General features: G+C 53.8%; 1 protein-coding gene across 1 annotated transcript in view; it reads left to right on the top strand.

Annotated features, from left to right (window-relative positions):
- The window catches only part of GALNT5 (polypeptide N-acetylgalactosaminyltransferase 5), a 62,085-nt gene extending 45,260 nt beyond the window's left edge, over positions 1-16,825 (top strand). Inside the window, exons 3-12 of the mRNA XM_009334039.1 lie at positions 3-654; positions 5,988-6,154; positions 8,175-8,294; positions 8,754-8,889; positions 9,268-9,387; positions 9,886-10,003; positions 10,206-10,529; positions 13,815-13,895; positions 14,692-14,853; positions 16,685-16,825. Coding sequence (XP_009332314.1) covers positions 3-654; positions 5,988-6,154; positions 8,175-8,294; positions 8,754-8,889; positions 9,268-9,387; positions 9,886-10,003; positions 10,206-10,529; positions 13,815-13,895; positions 14,692-14,853; positions 16,685-16,825 — 2,021 coding nt within the window. The remainder of the gene's footprint in view (positions 1-2; positions 655-5,987; positions 6,155-8,174; positions 8,295-8,753; positions 8,890-9,267; positions 9,388-9,885; positions 10,004-10,205; positions 10,530-13,814; positions 13,896-14,691; positions 14,854-16,684) is intronic.
- The last annotated feature ends 5,755 nt before the right edge of the window (positions 16,826-22,580 follow it).

Below are 22,580 nucleotides of genomic sequence, written 5' to 3'. Positions count from 1 at the left end.
AGCCGGGGTTGGGGTGACGGTGGTGGAGGGACCCGGACACGCCGCCAACGGGGGTCGGCGGCGACCTGCCGGCACGCCGGGGAAAGCCAGCCAGCTTCCCGGGGCAGCGGGGCTGGCAGCCCTGCCCGGGCAGGAGGACACAAAAGTGGGAAAGAAAGAAACTTCCTCCGAGAACCACTTCGTCCTTATTAGCAAAGAGGGGATAAAACCCGGCAGCCCAGCAGTCCCGTATCTTGGATCCGACTCTGCGGGGAACTTCACAAAGAGCCAAGAAAAGCACAAAGAGCGGCAGCTCGCTAACGAAAAAGGCAACGGTGCCCGTACTGCGAACGCCATCACCGGGACTGCGGCGCCGGGTGGCCGGAGCCGGACGCTGGGTACCACGCAAGGAGCAGCTCCCAGGGCACCTGTCGCCGGGAAGGACGGGCAGGAGGAGGCAGGCGGGAGCAGGCTGGGAATGCACAGGGTCTTGTCCGTGGATGCAACGCTTGCCCCGAGAGACCCCCAAGCTCCCGGCCAGTTTGGGCACCCTGTTGCAGTCCCTGACGATAAACAAGAAGAAGCAAAAAGTAGATGGAAAGAAGGAAACTTTAACGTCTACCTCAGCGATTTGATCCCTGTAGACCGAGCCATAGCGGACACCAGGCCTGCCGGGTAAGATCTGCTTCCCCTGCACAAATACCTGCGCCGCGCCCCTCGGAACCTGCTTGGTGGCTCCTGGGCAGAGCTGCTGGGCACACCGAGGCCTTTGCTTCATGCATGCTAGCCGTGAGATGGCTTTTGCCTTTCCAGGTAAGAGTTATTAAACGTAAAACTGAGTAAATTTGCAGATCGTCTTATCCCGCTAAGTTCTGCTGTCCAAAGAGGCTGGGGCACACGAGGCAGGCAATGGGGCTCATTTTACCTGGTTTATCAGGTGTAGCACCGAGCACTGTTTGGTTTTGATATTCATGCATTTGGTTCCTGGACCACTCCTGCACCCTGTCGATTTGTTTCAGCAGCGGAAGCCCTCCCTGCCCCAGAGGTGCTCTCACACCTGCAAGCTGCCGCTGCACTTCCCTCGAGGCAGAGGCACCCCGATGGCCTCTCCTGGCCGGAGGGCCTGCTGGGGCTCCGAAAGGCTCCGCAGGAGACAAAGCCATGTCCTGAGCGCTGACGTGATTATACAGCATGTGCCAGCCTGCAGTCGAGGCGGTCCAGGGGATGCCCCCAGGAGCGCTTCTTTCTGCAGGCCAGTGGCACCGCTCCCCTTGTGCTGCGGAGCACTGCGGTCGGTACCCACTCGGAGGACTCGGATCTATGGGCACACATGGGGAGGGACGCGGAGTTCTGATCTGGAAAACCGTGGTTCGGTTACAGCTGTCCTCACGAAATGTGCAGCCGATTCTGCAAATCTCAGTACTGCACTTCAAAAAAGACACACACGCACACCGGGGTCCCCATAGAAAGGTAAAGGGTAAGGTGTGGGCAGCGCCTTGCGAATGGAAGGGGTAAGGGGCTGGAGGGTCTCCCTCTCCTGAGCTGCTGTGCCTGGACAGATGCAGGGAGGGTCGAGGGAAGGTGCCAGTTCAGGTGAATGACAAGTTCGTCTTACACTTGGCTTTTCCTGCTGCAAACGTCTCTCAGCCCCTTGGCAGATGAGAGACCTGCCTCATGCAGAGACCCTCCCATGACCCTCTTCCCACACTCGCAGACCATGGGTACGGTGGAATGGGAGTTGTGCTGTGAGTTGTCTCCTGTCCCACAGGACAATACACAGACGTTCCCGCGGCACTGTTGGTGCTCGCCTGGGAGCCGAGGTGAGGTCCCTCACGGGAAGGAATGGGGCAGGGAAGGAGGGAGACGACTAGGACTGCTTTCTGGCAGGCAGAAGATGCCAGCTACAGAAGCCACCTGTGCACAGAAAAAGAAGCATGGCAGCTCAAAGCCAGCACTGTGTTTTGGCCTTTGACAGCAAAGCCCTGGAGCTGTGGAGCAGAAACCCACCTCCCAGGAGCACCCATAAGCACAGCCCGCCTGCCTCTGGTGAATCACGCACCTGCCCGGGAGGAGACGGCATTGCTGTTTGGGCACCACGGGCAACGCCTTGGCCAAACAGGGGTGCATCCCTGATGGTGCTGCCTGGGCACGTGTGCTGCCGTGCTGGGGCACAGGGCCACAGGGAGCTCCCCTGGGCATTCCGGCACTGGCGGGAGCCTGTGCAGGCTCTGCCCTCAGCCTGCTGGCACGGCAGAAATCAAGTCATAAGGGCCAGCTCACGGCAACAGCTGTTGGCAGCTCTTGGTGATCAGACGGCACGTTACTTTTTTCCTGGATCCTTCTGGTCTCTCCCAGCTTAGACCACAGTTCCTCTCTCGATCCTTGCTGGAGTACTGGACTAGACCTCTGAAATTGGGCCAACAGGAAACTTGTTCTGTGGCAGCCTTCAGTCTGCCTGTCCGAGTGCAACGCTTCCTGCTTTCTGAGCTTTACTCACCACGCTGGAGCTTGCCGAGCACCGCGCCTCTGCAGAAGTGCGTGCAGGAAGAGTTCCACCAAGGAGGAGCGAGATGCAGGAGCCACACAGCTGAAGGCGGGGGGTGGCCAGGAGGCTTGCAGGGAGCGCTCCCTGCAGAGCCCGGTTCAGGAGCCCTGGACCCCGTTTCAGCCCAAGACTGCAGCGCCGGCAGCGAAGGTCCCTGCCTCTGACCTCTCCCCAGGCTACCATCGTAGCTTCTCTGGGACAATCAAGCTATCCAGGTGTAGACAGGGACCCAGATTTCCTGGTCTGGCAAAAAAAATGTCGCATGCTGCATGGCACGGTAGGTTCTGGGTAAGTTACCAACCGTGCCGGCAGGCGTGGGGAGGGACCACCGCTGCGCCTGCCAGCTGGGAGAGGACAGGGCTGGGCACCCCTGCGGCTCAGGTCTTCAGTGCCAGGCTGCTTCCAAACTCGGGGACAGCAGATCTAAGGTGACGTTTTCCCAAAGCAATTTTAGCAACTTAAGAGCCTACATTTTGCTGAGTTTCAGGGTGATGTCAGCAGAACATAAAGGCTGGGGGCTATTTTTGTTTAAAATTCTGTTTAGGGGTGGAATTTCAAAATTATTTGACTTCTACTTAACACTGATTATGTATATTAAGTATTATATATGTATATATGTATAAAATATATATGTATGTACATATATGTATATAGTTAGCTGTCATGGTTTAACCCCAGCCAGCAACTCAGCCCCACCCAGCCGCTCGTTCACTCCCCTCCAGTGGGATGGGGGGAAGAATCGGAAGGGTAAAAGTGAGAAAACTTGTAGGTTGAGATAAAGACAGTACAGTTTAATAGGCAAAGCAAAAGCCGCGCACGCAAGCAAAGCAAAACAAGGAATTCATTCACTCCTTCCCATGGGCAGGCAGGTGTTCAGCCATCTCCAGGAAAGCAGGGCTCCATCACGTGTGACGGTGACTTGGGAAGACAAACACCATCGCTCTGAACGTCCCCCCTCTTCCTCCTCCTTCCCCCAGCTTTATATACTGAGCATGATGCCATATGGTGTGGGATATCCCTTTGGTCAGTTGGGGTCAGCTGTCCCGGCTGTGTCCCCTCCCAGCCTCTTGTGCACCCCCAGCCTGCTCGCTGGTGGGGTGGGGTGAGAGGCAGAAAAGGCCTTGACTCTGTGTCAGCCCTGCTCAGCAATAACAAAAACATCGTTGTGTTATCAACACTGTTTTCAGCACAAATCCAAAACGTAGCCCCATACTTCTTCATAAGAAAATTAACTCTACCCCAGCCAAACCAGCACGTTGGCAAAGAAATGGAGCCCAAACTCACACAGGACATTGTGAAATATCTTTAGCTGGGGGTCAACAATAACAGACCCATTGCTCTGCCTAGAAATCCTACTTCTTTAGGTAAGAAGTGAGAAAAAGATGTTCCTCAGTTTGAGGTTTCCCATCGCCCTCACGCGGACGCTTTCTAGCTGCCCGCAGTACATGCAGGCTTTGGCCAAGAGCCCGTCTGCTGCTAATGAAAAGTCCTCTTAGGAGGTACTGCCTGGCTGCACGCATGGCTTGGGTCTCGGCTGCATTTTCTCAGCAGCTCTCACATCCCTCTCTCCATGCAGTGAAAGCCGTTGTGCTCAGCAGCTGTCTCCTGCTTTTTCCATGGCCTCTGTCCCTCCTCCCTCCATGAGCTCCCTCCTTGGGTTCGCTGTAGGAGCAACTGCAAATTAACTTTTTTTCTCCTAGTTTTGCTGTCCCTTGTTCTGTCTCCTTGCGAGTGACCCCCCCCCAGCAGTTCAGTCCCTGACTTCTCTCCGTCGATCCTGGGAGTCCTGCCGGCGTGCCCGAACCACCCCCCTGTGCTGCAGAGAGGTCCCATCTCCACGGGCCAACACCGTTATGGTTTTCAACCAAACCATATCAAGCAGCACATCATCTCCTGGCTGAGCCAGCCCTGGCTGCTGCCCGAGGTGAACCAGGCTACAGAAGGAGAAGGAAAGACACGTTCCAAGGATTGTGACAGAGAGTAATTCTGGGGTTATTTTCACTTACCCAGAGCACTTCTCATTAGCTGTGAAGTACCTCTGAATTTTCTTCTCTGAGCTGCGCAGTGCCCTGGCATCAGCATTTGAGCTGGCACCAGCCAAACCTGAGGGCCCATTCATTAACACAGAAGAACAAGAAGTCAGTTTTCCGTACGCTCCCATATACCTGTCCCTGTTTTCTGTCTGTTGTTGACAGCAGAGTGAACAGTGTTTTCATCGCCAAGAAATTCATTTTCTGCACCCACAGATAGGCTGGTGCCTGTCCTGCCTGCAGGAGGTCTGCTCTGGAAGGACAAGAGAGAAAAACCTGCTATCAGACTTCAGCTTATTGACAACAGAGAGAAAGCACATCCCAGCAATCCATGGGTATTCTGGGATAAACCGGCCAGTCTGGGGGAGAGGAGCACTCTGCCAGGCGTTATGCAGGCCTGGAGATCCACTCGGAGATAGGAGGGCTGAGGGAGCCCTGCTCCCCAAGGCACGCAGCAAAGCAGTGCTTGAATTGCAAATGGAAGATGAGAAAAGCTGCTCATCGACCTTTTGTTCAAACGCTGAAGACACAGGCCTGACCCAGCCACTGCATTTTTGGCTGTCACAGAATAAAATGACAAACTCATAGACACGGGAGAAATTTTATCACTCCCTCGGGTCCGCCGATGCGTATCGCTGGCTGTTTGCGAGGGAAGCAGGCGCCGCTCGGAGCCCCTGCACGTGGGCTCGGGGCACGGCTGGCCGTGCCGGGGCATCCCTTCGGAGGTGTGGGCACTCGGAGTGTGAGATACGGGGGGCTCAGGGAGCGGACCTGCCAGTAGTGTCGTACATGAAATTTGGATGCTTGAATGTTTTCCCATCCCCCACGATCCCCTGAGTTAGGTGCAGAAGTTGGACTAGGTGACTCTTCCTCGCTGTCTGCATGTTTGACAAGTTGCTGTGCCTAGTAACCCTTCATGGAAATGGCCGTTTCCCTGCATTTTGAGCATAATACCAATTCTTTTTTTCCAGCAAGGCTATCTCACGCAGCCCAGGATCCCAAGCCCTGCAGGTGCTCGGAGCGTCGCGGGAGGGCACCCAGCGCACGGGGATCCTTTCCCCACAGGATTCCCCGAGGCCAGTAGTGTAGAGCTGGGATTGGCCTTGCTCCCTGGGGCCTTTGCACTGTTTGCTCACAGAAAGGAGGTATTATCACCCGGGAGTAGGGAGGAAAAAAGAGGTCCCTGTTAGAAAGGAGTGAGTGCATCCTATCCCACGGGGCTGCCCACAAGAGGGGCCCTGGGGCTGTGTGGGGAGTTCCCCCCACTCACCCCTCTGCTCCCTCTCCCAACAAAATCCCATTGCAGGGGTTTGCCTCCATATTTCACATTTGGCAATTCCCCCCTCCCTGCGCATTTTCCCGATAAACCCTAAGCCTGGAGATTTTCAGGAATGTGACCGGCTGTCGCCTGTGAGCCCGTGTTGCCGTTGCAGGTGCTCTGAGCAGCGGGTTCACGATGACCTCCCGACCACCACCATCATCATGTGCTTCGTGGATGAAGTGTGGTCCACCCTCCTGCGCTCCGTTCACAGCGTCCTCAGCAGATCTCCTCCGCACCTGATTGAAGAAGTCATTTTGGTGGATGACTTCAGCACTAAAGGTAGGTGAAGCTTCTTCTACCTTTATGAAACTAATATAACTTGAGGCGAAAATACAATTTGTTCTCTGTAATTCAATTCTGAATAGTAGGAAGAAATTGCATTTTCTCCTTTCGATGTATTGAAGTGCAGCAAGCCTGTGCTGCTATCTTTCCAGATGAGGGGGATCAGAGGCCAGATGGGCACTGGGGGGTGGCTGTGGTGGATCGAGCTGCGGCTCTTGCCCAACACCGTGCTAGACTTTATCATTCACATCTCTCCCATCCCAGTTCACTCACTTAAACAGCTGCTACGTTTACAGCTGTGCATCACTAAGATGACACTCGTGCGCTGCTTTGCACATGTGCTGGAGGCTGGAGGAGGCACTGTGGTCCAGGGGCACCAGGGAGCTCGGTCCCACCCGACCCACGCATCTTCAGGGTGCCCTGGCTTGAGGGCTTGTGCATTTATAAAAGAGACACTGTCACCCTTCTCTGTGCAGTTTCCAGACGAGTGCCCCCATGTTTTCAGTGCTGGTGGCAGGGGAGGAATAGCGTGCACTTCCCAGGTTTCTCAGAGAATGGGGCAGTTGTAGTAAGAGCAGTGGTGAGCCGGGCATCTGCACGTGCACAGTGGCTTTGCATGCATGCTCACAGGCATTCCAGATGATATCGAACCTCTGCTTTGTAATGCTTTGGCTCTCTGCTGACTTCAGCCCTTAAAAAATTAGGAATGATGTAATTTTCCAGCTGCTGGTTCTTCAGGGAAAGTGCTGTCTCAGGCAAACTTCAGAGCTCATGCCACGCATACAAAGAGCCTACAGTGCAACAAGACAATAGGTGCAAAAAAGAGGAAAAAGACTCAGTTTGCTCATTTTTAAAATAATCATTAAAACACGTTCATACCATTACCCCTCAAAAGCATCTTTTCGAGTTTCCTCTTCATTTTCTCCCTGTGACTTCCCTTTGTATCTGCTCATTAGCCAGCGAACATCTGCAACTGAAACCTCGCGAGTGTGGGTGAATTACGGAGAGCTCTGCTCTGCGTTGCTGTAATCCAAGTAGCAGCAGCAATAACCTACAGCAAACGTGTCCGCAAATGTCTCACCTTTGGAGCCTTTCAAAGCTTTTAACGCTGCGCCCGCCCCCACCCGCAGCACCGCAGCAGAGGCTCCTGGGCTCCTCTGCCGGAGCAAAACCGCCCATGCACAGGGCTGCCCGGCGCTCGAGTCCCCCGAGCCACTTTTCTCACACCCTCTTTTTCGTGTGAGTTTACCACCAGCTGCCTCCACAGCCATGGGAAACCATGACAAAAGCAACCTGAAAAGTAGAGATGTGCCACAGCAAACCCTCCTGCATTTTAAACCCGGGCTGAGTCTTTACATGTGGTGCTTAATATCGAGAAATTTGTAGAGCACAAAAAAATATTTTTTTAGGCAAAGGAAAAAAATTTACAACCACATTTTAATTGCAATTGTAGTGCGATGAAGAAAAAAACCTTGGTTTTGAGTCTTTGAACAACCGTTCGATACCTGGTTTGGATCATGAACTACCCAAGTGAGGCCACTGGGATTTTGTTCATGGCCTGTCACCAAAAGCCCTGCACTTGCTGCTCTCCACTTTCCATGTCTCCTGAGTGCAGCGAGTCACTGCGCTCGCCCAGCACCGGGTACGGGTCCACCTTTGCTGCATCTGCCGGGTTTGTGCCGATGCAGAGCCCGGCAGCCTGCGGCGAGCCCCCAGGACCAAGCAGCAACACCCGTCACAGAGTACCAGGAGACACGTCTCCAACAAAGATTTTTAAACTTACCAACTTCAGCCTAAACCTGCTGGCACTGACACAGCTGGGAGTTTCACCGGAGAGCAGGCTCAGACTGTGATGCCGTGCACCAGAAGCCCTGCAGCTGTGCCCAGATGTTCGTGCCCCAGACCTGAGGACCCTGGTGTGTTTGGAGGTGCTTCCAGGGAAAATCTGCCCTCTGCTTTTCACCCTGGAGGTGGGTGCGAAATGGGTAAGTCAACCTCACCCTCCTCTTCTCTGCAGAGTACCTCAAGGAGAAGCTGGACAAATACATGTCGTGGTTCCCAAAAGTGAAGATCCTTCATCTCAAGGAGAGGCACGGTCTAATACGGGCCAGACTGGCGGGAGCGGAGATCGCCAAAGGTAGGACGAAAGCCATTTTACAGCCCTGTCTGGACCCCCCGAGAGGTGCCAATAAGCCGTCTCCAGCACTGAGCTTTAGTCCCCTCCTAAGGAACTCAGGGCATCTTCTATATGCAAAGCAGAAGGGTCTGACGAGGGGACGAGCTGCGGCTTGTCTGGCACCTCAGCACGGCCCTAGCAAGTGGCAGTCGGGATCGCCCGCCACGCCGCCCCAGCTCCACGGCCGGGCTGCGTCGGCACCGAAATGGCCGTTTCTGCCAGGAGCCGCTCCGCTTCACTCTGCAGGCCGCGATGGCGGAGCAGTGAAAACATGCTCTGGGCTATGGCTGGGAGGGTTTTGGGAGCCATGGAGGGCCGTGGCACCGTCAGCAGCACCCTGAGCCCACAGGGCACCCAGGGAGGCCGGCCGGCAGGGGATGGGGTGCCTGAGGCCTGATGCTGCCCTGGCCTCTGCCGCAGGCAGTGTCCTGACGTTCCTGGACTCACACGTGGAGTGCAATGTGGGGTGGCTGGAGCCGCTGCTGGAGAGGGTCCGCCTGAGCCGGGCCAAGGTTGCCTGCCCCGTCATCGAGGTCATCAGCGACAAGGACATGAGGTAAGGCAGCTCACGCCCCTGGGAAACCCAAAATCCACGCCGGCGGCTTGAGCAAAACCTCCTGCTGGAACCACCAACACATTAATTACAGGAAGACACAGGTCCAGACCTTCTAACTGGCCTTCAGCAGCGTTTCACAAGGGATACGTAACGTTGCTGTACACCAGAAATTAACATTAGCAGTGGACGTGGCCGCGTCGTTTATCGCACACACCTTTTCCCTTTTTCATGACTTTTAGTACATGAAGAAGATTCCTGATGAAATTTGTTAAAATCCTGTTTTAATTATGTACAGATATTCATCTTCACTCGTTAAGGGTGACATTTCAATCAGGAATGTGACTCAGAATTAGTCATCCCAATCTTTTCGCCATTTAGTTACATGACCGTGGACAACTTTCAGCGCGGGATTTTTACTTGGCCAATGAATTTTGGATGGAGGCAGATTCCACAAGAGGTCATCGAGAAAAATAAAATCAAGGAAACTGATATAATAAGGTAAAAAAAAGCAAATGTGAGAACTTTGTGAACTAACCTGTTCCTTTGTTAATAATTTAGCAGTAAAGGCTCCTTCGAGGCCAAATGTTCCTTTGCTTGTAAGGACAATAGAGGCAATGGTCCACCGTGGGCAATCACATCATCAGGCATGGGCAAGGCCCAGCAAGCCTTTCTCACCTCTTGCGGCACTGCTGGCGTTTTGCCGGTGCTGCCAGGGCCGGGGGAATGTACCACTGCATTTTTCGCCTTCCATGCCCCATTACGGCTTTCAGACTGGGTAAAGCCACCCAAATATCATCTATTTTAATGTTCCATCTGTCAGCCTGCCGTGAAGTGACAAATCGGGTGGTCCTTGCTGTCTCTGTAAGTGCGGGCTCAGGCACTGTCCCCGAGCATTTAGTAGCCTGCAGCTTCTCAATGATTCCCTCGTCAAAGCAAGGGGAAAGGGACGGGTGCTTCCCGACCAGCTGACGCACTGTGTGGTTCCTCTGTTCCCAGGTGCCCGGTCATGGCAGGTGGCCTGTTTTCCATCGATAAGAAGTATTTTTTTGAGCTGGGAATGTATGACCCAGGACTGGATGTTTGGGGAGGTGAAAACATGGAGATTTCATTCAAGGTATGCTGCTCTCACACGCCTGCATCCCCGCCAGCCTGGCTCAGGTGCTTGGGGCTCCGTCAGGGTCTCCCCAGGGCAGCCCCGTGCTGGAGACCCCGTCCCTCCCAGCAGTTTACTTACTTCTCTGCTCCTCTTCTGGCTTGCACAAAGCTGGCACCCGACATTTGCCCGTGTTTCTATCAAAGGAACCTCTGTTTCTCAGGTCTGGATGTGCGGGGGAGAGATTGAGATTGTTCCGTGCTCCAGAGTTGGGCACATTTTCAGGAACGACAATCCTTACTCCTTCCCGAAAGATCGGGTGAGAACAGTGGAGAGGAACTTGGCCCGCGTTGCAGAGGTCTGGCTGGACGAGTACAAGGAGTTATTCTACGGCCACGCTTACCACTTAGTCTTGAAAAACCTGGATGTCGGCGACCTGACTCAACAAATCCAACTGCGAAAGAAGCTTCAGTGCAAAAGCTTCAGGTGGTACCTGGAGAACGTCTACCCAGACCTGGAAGCTCCCCTGGTTAAAGCCAGCGGGCTGGTACGTACCCAAATGACTTGCTATCCCTCATTTAAACGTGTTTTCAGTGGCTGGCTAGGGACTTGGTAGCACCCCAGTACGCTTGTCTCTGAGTTGCTTCCCTGGCATTTGGTAACATTTTTGAATATTTAATATGTCACGGTGGTCTGGATTCCCCAGTATTTTTATAAAGAAATGGGTCACAATTCCAAGAGACTGTTTCCCGTTGAAGAGCCAGTTCAGTGTTTAAACACCAGGTGAGCTGCCCGTGCAACAGTCATGGTCAGGGGACGTGCCTCCAGGGCGGGAGGTCCGGCGTCCTCCCTACCCGCACAGCTTTTTGGCCACGGCAGGAGAGCGCGGTTCCTTTTCGGTGTGGGTTAGGGGTGCCTGGGCAGCGCAGGCAGGCCGGGGCAGGAGGCCGGGGCCCCGGGCGCAGGCAGGGTTTGTACCGGTGCGCTGTCGCCAGCAGAGCGCAGCAGAAATCTGCTTTTCCCCTGCCGCTGCCTGCAGACGGGCAAGGGCAGCAGCCTGGAAGAGTCCTGGCGTTTCTCCAGCGCAGGTGAAGCCTGCGCCTCGGGAGTGGGCAGAAAACACCTTAAAGTGCATTTTGGATTAAGTCCTCCGTCCTGCCTCCCCGCAAGCCCCTTGCTGGCTGGGTGGCTGCGGAGCGTAACCGGGTCAGGCTCCGTTTCTCCTCCACCATCCCTCCATCTCTGCGCCGGGGAACTTGTGGTGATCTCTGGCACAGGGTCCTACTTGTGCAGCTACTCCACGGGTGTTCGGTGTCACTTCACCAACATTAAAAGGCGAATTAAAGAAGAATAAAACGGGGGTTCTGAATTTGGCCCAGCCCTGAGCCTGAGCAGAATATCGGCTGCTGCTTTGAACATTCGGAAACCTCAAATATTCCTCCCAGAAAAGATACAACGTTGATTGCAATCTAGTTATAAAAGCAATAACAAAAGTAAAATACCTGGTTTGTCAGAAAAATTACAGCAATGCCCGGAATGAAAACTAAAGTGTTTGCTGCCTTCCCCACCCATCCCCATCTCCCAGTGCCGTGGCAGGAGAAGCACTTGCCAAGAGGAGGTGGCCAGGAGCCGGTGACCGCAGGGCTGGCACAGCCTGAGGAGCGAGAACAAGAACTGCCTGTCCCCTCCATCCCTGCGAAGGCGCACGGCCTCCAGTTACTGCACCGGCCCTTCTGGGAGCCAGGAAAAAGCACAGCAACCATTTGGCTGCGTTTCAGGCTTGTCTGTGGGCCAAGGGCGTAACGTGATGGTTCCCCGTCACAGGGATCCCTAGGGATCAAGTCAGGCTCTTGCCAGCCGCAGCCGGTGCGTTACTTTTATGATCGAGCCGTGAAGGTGTGGGAGGGCAGCTTTGCAGAGAGCACTGGGAGGGACGCCGTGCTTCGTCTGGGTGAGCTCTTGGCACTCGTGGAAAAGCTATAGGAAGCTGCTGGGTTCGGGCACTTCAGTGGATTAAGAGCTGTGCATCCATTTGGATGCGTCTGTCAGTCTCAGCGTGGCAGCAGCGGCCGTTCGCTGCTCAGAGCAGCTGTAAGCACAGGAACTGAGGGCTGTCTGCTGGGGCAGCCGCTCCGAAACTGTTGTATGGCTGAAAGCCCGTGTCCCTGCATTGCCTTCCAGAAAGCACCATTTGGATTAGACCGAAGGCTTCAGCGAAACATCGGCTTAAGTGACTTTTTTAAAAAAGAATTAGCAGTGATAGTCTTGAGAACATAAAAAATGGAATTTGCCTGAGAAATATTCACTTTTTCAGCTCTTTTGTTTCAATCAGAGCACTAAAACTTAATGTCAAATTCAGTGCAAAACAGTTAGACCATATAGAGAGACCTCTGTTTCAAGTGAACCAAAACTCCAGCTTTTCAGAGGTGTTTGTGAAACTTTTCAAGATGTTGCCTTGCTTTGTCCTGATTCAGGCCACCTGAATCGCTCTTTTATCTTCATTCTCAAAATTTAATAGGGCAGAAAATCTGTTTTTCAGCTAGCTCTGCAAATTCCAGCTGTGCTGAACACTATCCAAAGTTACTTGAAAACTGTTTTCTGAATAGCCTATTTGTTCACTGGGATTAATTCATAAATTCTTCAGAAATTTTGAAAGAAGGAGAAGGAATGGCATTTGCAAGGAATCGGAGATGTGAGCAGCCCCGACTGGAGCACCGCTGGGGTTGTCTGAGGAGCCAGTGCCGGTGCCTGCAGACTGTGGCCGACCAAGCCCTCTGCAGCCCTGAGTCCCTGCAGCGCGGTGGGCTTCAGCCCAGGAACCGGAGGGGGCTGGCAGAGCTCAGTCCAGTGTTTTCAGCTTTCCCATATAATCTGCCGTACTCCTGAGCGACCTCTGAACACGCCATACGAACAGCATTCAGAAAATGCCTCTTGCAGAGCATGCTCTGTGCGGACGCTGGCGCTGGCCGGTGGTGGGGGACAGCGGCAGGGAGAAAGAGCAAAGAGAAGCCGAGCGAAGGAGCAGAGCCTGATGCTCCCTCGCAGCAAGCTGGGGGCTGAATGCACACGCTCAGAGAAACGTCTGGTCTGCACTACCCAGGGTGCGGTGCTCACTCATCCTCTCTTTCTCCCCCCCAGCGTGAGGTAATGGCAGTTCAGTTAAAAATAGCTTAATGATGATGTTTCTGCCGGGGTTCCCCGCTTCGGGGGACCACGTCTGCGTTTCCCCGTTGATGACAGGTAACAAGACAACCAACCTGGATGGAAAACACGAAGAGTTACCTCGGGGTGAGGCACCGAGTGCATCACATGCAGTGATGGAGTCGTTCCCTGGGGCTGGCCGCGGGGTCCATGGCGGGCTGCCGGAGCCCCGGGCCCGGGGCCCCAGCTGGGAGGCGACCGGCTGGAGCCGAGATGGGACCACCAGGTGCTTGCGTCAGCTGCGCGCAGTGGCTGCTCGCCTCCTTCACAGTGTAGCAACGGGAAGGGATTCTGCAGGTGTTATTGTTGGGAGCTGTTGTTTTGGGGATTTGCAGAGCAGGAACATTAGCTATGCCCAAAAAAACCCCAAAAAGAATGTGTCTCATCCAGCCTTGAACGTTTCTGGAAAGGGCTAGTTTCAAGCTTCCCTCAGTAGAAAAACATATGTAGTGGACCACATGTGCATTTACACACCCCTCCAAGGACTATGACACATCATCTCTGCTTCACTCGGTTAAGTGGACAGTATTAATCAGTGTCCTGTGAATCCAGCAGCTTAACTGCAGTGTAACAGCCTCTCCTCTTTCTTGGGAATTTATGTCTAAATTTGCATTTTGGTGCTATTTTCTAGCTTGTTAACATAGCCATGGCAAGATGCATCACCGTGGAAAACACTACTCTAGCTTTTGAGGCGTGTGATGTTAACAACAAGGTAAGGATACCCTGCATACTGAGTATGTAATACTATTTTTAGTGCATGGCATAGAGCTCCTGTACCTCCCCATGGTGACCTGCCCTCTCCCCGGGAGCTAATGCCGGCCTTCCCACTGGGGGACACAGCCAAACGATGCCTGGGAGCAGCGAGGGGCAGGAATTGCCTCGGTTTGCAAAGCCTGTAGCCAAGCAACAACCCCAGAACCGGCAAATTCAGCTGGAATAGGAAAGTTTGATAAAGCCATGAGCCTGCTCGTGAAAATGGGGAGAAACATTTAAATACAAGCCCGTGTTTTGTGCTGTGCTGCTGCTGCAAGTCATCCAGCCACATTCTGTCACTAGATGGGAAGAAGCTGCTGTGGACAACCTCTCCTTTCCTTTACAGGCAGCATTTCTTAGGCAGTTCCCCGCTAATTGCTCACCACTGGCACAGGCCAGCGTGCAGGTCGGTGCCCTGTCGTGTACGGGGGTTTGTCCATTTGCACCCCACCACCAGGGTACGGCCAGGAGAGGTGGCAGGGCAGAGGAGTGCGCAGCAATCCCCTTTGGAGTCTGGGCTGCTGCGGCGGGAGTCGCTCCCAGAGCCTGCACCGAGGCTGTCCTGAGCTTTTTAGCTCTGCAAATCCATAGGAAAGGTGTTCCCATGGATCACGTCTTTCCCCATCCCCCGGTCCCGGGTGAGGGCAGGAGGAATGCGAGGAGAGCCTCTGCCAGCTGCTTGCCAGCCCCGAGCAGCCAGCCCCAGCGGGGGAAGGCGAGCGGGGGTCACAGCTCTCCCCGGTCTGTCCCCACAGAACCAAAAGTTCAACTACACCTGGCTGAGGCTGATCCAGCATGGAGAGCTCTGCATCGCCCATGCCGATGCTGCGGGAGCGCTGGGCCTGCGCCGCTGCGAGGGCCGGAGCCGCAGCCTGACGTGGCTGCACAGGTCGCTGGTCGCCTTCCAGCCGGAGCTGGTAAGTGAAGCGCTGGCAAGGGCAGCCCCCGCCGTGGCCTGTGATCCCTGGTTTGGATTAGCGTGCCGGCATGCAAACTGACGGGCAGCTGCAGCCCGGCGCAAGGCGCGGGGTGTACCCTGGCCCTCCGGTCTCAGCTTTGCCAAAGCCGTCTTTTCCCCTGAAGTTAAGTGTTGGTCCCCCAGTGCCGCTGCCTTTCCTCCTGGGGGTAGCGATGCACGCCCTTGCCATTGGGTCGCATCGGTCCAAGTGACGTGCAGCCCGACGCCACATGCCAGGGGGCTGGGGAGACGCTGGTCATGCCGAGGCATTCGCTCTGGCAGCGCTCTGCCGCTGCCTGCACGGCAGTAACAAAACGTCCCCATTTTACATAGAAACCATCAATAGCACTTACATGGAGATTACTTGATACTGATTGGCATTCAGCCCATAGTGGTTTTTTAACAGAAAGCATTTATGAAAAGGAAAAGAACAGATACTTACATTTATTACCTGCACTGCAAAAAGCAAGACAGTCCCGACTGTGTCTCTGTCAGCCTGGTGTAAGCAGTTGTCCAAAATGCTATGAAATGGCATACTTTAAGAAAGAAATAATCTTAATTTAAGAAAGAAAAAATGTAGCTAAGTTATACACTCATCATATCGACAAGCTCCCATTCCTCTTCAGTCTGAAAAAATAAAACTTGCAAAGCCAGAATGCTGCAGTGCCAAGGCTCACAAAGGCCAGGGTATTTTGTGAAAAATACATGAAAATTGTCATCCACTTAGGAGTCCAGACAGCATTATCAGCGCACAGGCAATTTCTGTTACCTGTTCCAGCCTGAGCTCACCTCGAGCCGTGAGTTAGATGTATTTGGTGGTCCCCGCCGGAACGGGGGGCTGGGTATGGTCAGCCACTCCCAGCCGCGGCACGGGACGGGGTCTGGCCGCCCGAAGGCATGGGCACCAACACGCCCCATGGGGACAGGCAGCCTCAGTCAATATGGTTCCATCAGCCTTTACCGGTGCCAGCAATAAGTCTGAAGAACAGCTCAATGGCTGGTGAATGCTGACTGAAGGGATTACAATCCTTTACCTTCTTCTGATGTCACGGTCATTGTGTCATATTAATGATGTGAAGTGCATTTACTATGTGCACAAAGATCCAACTTTTGCCCAGACAGCACTCTACCTGTCATTTCAGGAGTATTTCATCTAGGTATTAACCAAATGATCGTAAGAAACACTGCAATGCTAGGTGGTGGCACGGAAATGTCCCTTACCTTTGGCAGCACTTGCAGCATCGCCTTGCTGGCTGCATGGGTTAAGTAGATAAAGCCGAGTAGATGTGAAAAGCAAAAGGATGGAGATCAGACTCTTCATTCTTTCATAATCCAATTTACTGCCCCGGCATTTGAACTTCAGTGCTGAATTACCTAACACCCTTTTCAGCGCAGTAAATGTGCTTTGAGTTCATCAGCCGAGAAACTCAAAAATACGAAAATCGGTCTCCTGCCGTACGTTCCCCTGTTTTGCAAATACCGTCTGGAGTGATTTTCTTTGCATGGTAATTACCACTCGGACAGCAAGAGAACTAATTTTTCCATTTCCAGTGAACGAAAAGCCACGAAGCACAGGAGGTATGGTCTGATCCTGGCTCAGCAATATGTGCAGGCTTTGGATCCCACCCAAAAGTCCCTGTAAGTCAGCAAAGAGATCTCACGTATTAGGAAAATGCAAAAAAAAAAGGCACACCATAAAGAATCACACTTTCTCAGTGGAAAAACAGAGCACCTTACAGCAGCTGCTGCCTGAGTCCCGCTACCTAAAGCCCTCTCTCTCTCCCCTGCAGACGGACCACATCGTCTCAGAGCACCTCCAGCAGCTGGCGTGCTTGGAAGTGGATCCCTCTCACAAAGCCCTGAGGGTAAATGCCTGTGACTCCGCAAATCCTTATCAAAAGTGGCAGTTTGGCAATTACTATGCAGACTGAAGGGAACACAGTTGATCCACAAATGCTGTGTTTTCATCTCGTGAATTCAGCAAGGACATCTGTGTGACTTATGGCAGCAATTACAAAACTGGAAGTTCATTTCCAAATGATAATTGAAATCCGTAATTTAAACCAGCGTATTGAGAGATCAGAATACCAAGAACAGCACATCTGGTTTAACGATGTCTGAAACAGATAGGCTTGTTTTTCCCTCACTGTGGGAGACTTTGGCAAAAACTCAAATAATTTTCTGTATTATTAAATGGAAATATTTTCTGAAGTCCCCCATCCTACTGTAAGCAAACCTTCATCAGTTCCCCCTAGACAACAGCATAAGCTACAGAAATACTTCTGGGGCTCTGTAGTCTGCTTATTCTCAGGCTGCTTATTCTTCCACAGCCTGAGAAAATGGAAGTTTATTGACCAACGCATTAAAAAAATCCATCCGACATGCCCATGCTGGGTCTGGCCACAGGATCCTGCCCTGTGGGACCCATTGCCTCTGACAGATGAGTATCAGGGTTCCATTAGGAATCGATTGCTTATCGAAAAAGCCTTCTTTTAATAATGGCAGGCAAATGTGGGTCAATAAGCCACCCAGCAGACGAGGTAAACCGGGAGCTGCAGAAGAAGCAACGAGCACGCCTTGCCCGCGCCCTGTGGACAGCGGGGACACGTGTGCCTTGCTTTGCTTGGAGGTGAGAGGAGCCACCAGGGAGGTGAACCGGCGGCTTATCCTGCTTCTTGCCAGCGGCAGGCACCAGAGGCCAGCCGGGGAGCACCTCGTCCCAGGGCGGCCGGGCTGTCCCCACCGTGGGCCCGCCAGGGCCCCAGCCCGGCCCCCCAGCCATGTCCCTGAGCCCCCATGGCCTTTTAGGCGTTTCCCCAGGACCGCTGCCGATTTCCTCGGCCCCCGGCTGGCCAGGGCATTGGGTCGCGCTGGTTCCTGTGCCGGAGCCTGGTGATGCTCGGTGTGGCCCCAAGCAGGGTGGCTCACCTTGCTCCTGCCAGGGCTTTCCCAAGGGAAGCTTCACCTGCCGGCAGTGCGGGCCAGGCAGCTCTCCCCATCGCGACGTCCCCCCACCATGGGTGGAAGGAGGGCAGAGACCTCCAGCAGGATGTCTCACAACCCAAAACTTCTACCCGCTGGCGCTCAGGATGGATGAAAACACCCACTGAAGTCAGTGAGGGCTTTTCCTCAAAAAGGGCTGCAGAACACAAGTGTGTGTGCGTGCACACGCGTGTGTGTGTGTGTGTACACCTCTTTCACAGGGACCATTGCAGGGGTGAATGCAGCACGATGAGACATCGCCCGGCACCAGCCGCCACACAGCCCGGGCTGCACGGGGTGGCCAGGCTCCGCACACCAAAAGTCTCTCTGAACTTACCGTCACAGGCACATTTTTTCCTTACTGTGAAACATTTTATCTCTAAAAGCCATCACCAGTTTTTGAAGGGACAGATTTGATAGCAGACTAAATTGAGCCGTGACAGGACAGTGAGATCGAAGATATGTATCACCAGTGCATCCCAGGCAGGATTTCTTCCCCCGTTTCTGTTAGGAAGCCCCCATTGTGGGAGGCTGCTCCCCGTACAGCTGCGGTGTTGCTGGGGGAAGGTAGCGCTTCTCCTCCTGCCCCGCTGCCCTGCACTGGGGCGAGGGCCTTCTCCCGCACAAGCCGTTGGGGACACGCAGGGCTGAGCATCGCACTCGATTCTCACGCCGCCGTGCCCCCCAGCCGAGCCTCCACCATCCCACGCTCACAAAATGCCTCGCACCTCTCCTTTGATTTTTCAGGAGGCCTCGGCATAACCTTACCTCTCACGTGGTGAATCAATGCTGACAGCGTCTGACAGGCTGAGTCTGCCAAAATATTGACTGGCCCGACAGATTTTCCCAGTTGGCTCCTATTCCAACTGTCTTCCGATTTCCTCTCTCCTTTAGTGCAGCTAGCCTGCAGCCACTATCAGAAAAATGACACAGATGTTGTTTGTGCAGTCATCTTTTATCAGGAGCATGAGTTTCATCAAATTCTGTTTGCTGACATTCAGTCACTTGTCACTGAGTAGGCACCAAACGGTCATATGTCACGGTCACATCCCATCGCCACGCTTGTCACTTGCACTCTGATTCCCCATTTGTGTAAACGCTCGCTTCCATGTTGGCATCTTTGCCTTAAAGACTGGAGCGTGCCTTCGGGGCTGCTGGCAGCGAGCTGCGGCCCTGCTGTCACACAATATTGAGAAGCATTCAGATTGTACCAGTCAGCCCAGGCTGCCAGGAACGAGAGCGTTCGTTTCCGACACGCTCGGCAGACGTGGCAATAGGCGCCTCGCTCCTCCCCGGCGAGCTGCCCGCTCCTTTCGCCATCTCCACTGACGGCGCCTGGGCGCGCATCGCACCCGAGGGCAGTAGGCGGTTTTGGGACCGTGGAGGCTTTGTGGGCGTCGAGGAAAGGCAGGAAGGCAGCGTGGCTGGGCGCCGCTCGGGCTGGGGACGGGAGCTGCCGTCATCCCCCGTGTCGGCAATGGGAAACAGGCGCAGCTTTTCCGAACGAGAAGAAATGCCTCCTGCACTGTGGTAGGGAGGGACAGGGCACGTCGTGCTGCGCTTCCGTCAGTAAGTACCCTGAATCGAAGCGGCCACAGTTGGAGGCCCCATTTAGTTTGTTTAAAAAAAAAAGTTTAGAAGAAGGGAATAAATGATAATAGATGAAGCTTCTTCCTCTGAGCTCTGTGTGTTAACTCCGTTCCTGGCTGACTTGGACCCTTTCTAAGGTGCTCTCCTGCCTGAGTTACTGCCAGGTTGAACCGCAAAACATCATCCCAGAAAGAACCTTTAAACCACCGATTTCCCCTGATTTATGGCTGTGCTTTGGACTCTCATTTAGTGCGCTATTAGTGCAGGCAGTGGCAATACCCAGAGCTGGCTGCTGTGCCCTGCAGCTGCTGCAGATGTTGTGGCAACTGGCAAGTTTCCACCAAAGTGGTTTAATTCTCATTCAAGTTCAGCGTACAGCGCTGCTAGAAACAGCTCCCAGAGCAGAGCCAGCACCACACGGCACTGTCCAGAGAGGGTGGAAAGGCGTCACGACCCTCCAAAAGGGTCCACCTCTTACTTAACCTGCCATCAGCCCTCATCTGGCACTGTGGAAACGGAGAGAAATTACTTTCAGGCTAAGGCCGGGCCTGTAGCTCCTGCGTCCTAGAGCAGCGCGTCCGAATCAGCATCCCCACCAGCTTTTGTGCCTGAAAATGCCTCTGCTCCAAGGGGCAAATTTTCAGGTCTTTGAGTGTCTTTTCCCCTCGCGCGCCAAGCAGACAGCTCTCTGCCCGGCCCCTCCACGCACCTCATCCGACCCACTGACCATGGTTTTGGCCAGATGCAGACCCTGCCCTGTCCTGCCACGTCTGACCATGGATCCCCAGCCCAGGCAGTGCCCCGGAGCAGGCCGGCGGTGCTGCCTGCGAGCTGCCTGCAGCACAGAGGATGAGCGTACCGTGGGAGAGCGCAAGCCGCGGCTTCTGCCCGTTTCTTGCCTGTACACCCCTTGATCTCCGTGTTGCACCCACCCACCCTGAGGGTTAGGCAAGAGGTGGCGTGTTTGTAGGAAAGGCCCTCAGGCCACTAAAGCATCCCAGGACTTTTAATTTTATTTTTCCATCGACCAAGGAAAGCAAGAGAGGGAGTTGCAGTTCTCAGCTGATCAAACACTGCTTTCCAAGGAAGGTAAAAAACCCACTCCAAGCTTCTTGAAAGTCCCGGCGAGACGCCACACTTAGCTGGAACCCGACCCCACAGTCAGTACACCAAGCATCTCATCCCTGCGCTTGCCCAAAAAGTCTGGAAACTGTATTTTAACTGTCACCTAGGGTATAAGCGAAATATTAAAAACTGTTAGACAGACGTATGATAAAAAGAGAAAGAAATCTGCCTTTTGCTAAAGCTAGCACGGGGCCCGGCCAGCCCGTGCAGCCATGTGAGAGAGCAGGAGGGTGTCCGGCTGGCCAGCAAAAGGGTTGATCCTCGTGCCCGGGCGCTGCGGACTCGGCCAGACGATTCCCCAGAGGAGATGGGAATCGTGACGGCAAATGGCTGGGCCACGAAATACTGCTGCCTCTCCTGCTACCACCCTGCTCACCCCGGGAGAGCATGGGGAAGTATTTGAACTCTGGCTTTCCGTCCCATCAAACCTCTGAACTTCCACAAGTGTCTGCGCTGTTCTGGGACTTCCCCCCACTCAGCCCCACTGCTGACCCCTCCTCCCTCTTCAAAGACGACCCGCTACAGCAGCCTATGCCTTTCGCTGCGGTGTGGATGGCTTTTCCTGGCGTCTCACGCTGCTGAAAGCCAGGTGCATCACCAGCATGAGCCGGGCGTTCGCACCCCACCTTGTCCAGCCTCAGCGGCTTTTCCGAAGCCGGGCACGAGCACCTGTGTGTCCTGTTGACCCCGATGGGCAGGGGCAGATACTGCCCATCAGCCCCCGGCCTCACCTCAATATAATGCCTTAAAACCTCCAGCTTCTCAGCAATGCACAAAGTTGCTCATTTAGCTCTGATTTTCATTTCGCTTTGGGGTTTTGCTGTTTTCTTCCCTATTGCATTTGCTAATTGCAGTAAAGCAAATTTGTCATTGACATTCTGAAGTGCAAATCGGGCCGGACGGCGTGGCGGGAAGGCGGTGGTCACCTGCCCCACCTCGGTGGACGTGCAGATACTTGAAGCTGAGGCTGGTCAGCTTGGAGCAGCGCTTTGCCACCCACAGCCTCAGCAAGTCACCGAAAGGCCAGGCAATGGTCACATCTTCAAGAGAAATGTGCTGCTCTTACAGGAACCGCTGCAAGAGGAGCAATGGGGGGGGGCAGCTGCCAGCAGGCAAACAAACCCACAGTATAAATTCATACAAGCAAACCTCTGAACTTCCACAAACCAAAGCGCGAATAAACAAGTCTGAATAGCACAATGAGGGCTGTGTCTGGTTTGTACAATACAGAATTGCCATTTATTATTTTCGCATTGCCAATAAATAATTGCCTTTATATAGAACAAGAAAAGTCAAAACAATATCCAGTGCTGCTGGAGATGTAAAACTTATCCTTAAAAAAGTGCTTATGGCTGAAGGAGGCCACTGCAACCGAAGTCGGAGTCTAACTTTGTTCTTGCCTCCTCTCCCTTTGTCAGCTGCTCTCAACTTTCCCAGATGCTTTCTGGGATGACATTTGCAAAGCTTAGTCCCAGCTCAAGACAAACCTGTCTGTAAAATAGTTTTAAAAAAGACTGCATCAGCAATACTGTAGTTACACAAAGGTTTTTAAAAATGAAGAAGGGTTGTGTTCAGATGACACAAAACCAAATTATGCATAAAACTTGCCTGGCTTTGACAAAAAAATCTGTAAAATTTTGCGTCTAAACTTAGCGTGAAAATTGAGAAGACATGTAAGAGAGGCTAAACTGGTGGCATTCGGAAAATACAGGTTTCTGGTAGTGGCCAGTTTTGCCAGGTGAACACCAAAGCACACACACAGACAGCTGCCATGCACCGTACGCACAATGTGTAAGCCGCTGCCCTCCAGCCTGGCCCAGACCCCAGCTGTGCCGCTGTGGATGGCACCAGTCGCTGGTACCACCTCCCCAAAGGCACCTCTGCCCGGGCTGGCGGGGTCGGGCACCGTGGCCGGCCACCTCTGACAGCGCTGCCCGCGGCCGCACGGGACGGCTGCCCCTGGGCTGGGGGGGGGGCTCCAGCGGGCGG

Source organism: Pygoscelis adeliae, unplaced genomic scaffold (assembly GCF_000699105.1).
Source record: "Pygoscelis adeliae isolate BGI_AS28 unplaced genomic scaffold, ASM69910v1 Scaffold131, whole genome shotgun sequence".
NCBI classification, from domain to species: domain Eukaryota; kingdom Metazoa; phylum Chordata; class Aves; order Sphenisciformes; family Spheniscidae; genus Pygoscelis; species Pygoscelis adeliae.
The sequence above is the reverse complement of the archived record's forward strand: the minus strand, read 5'-3'. Positions and strand labels throughout refer to the sequence as shown.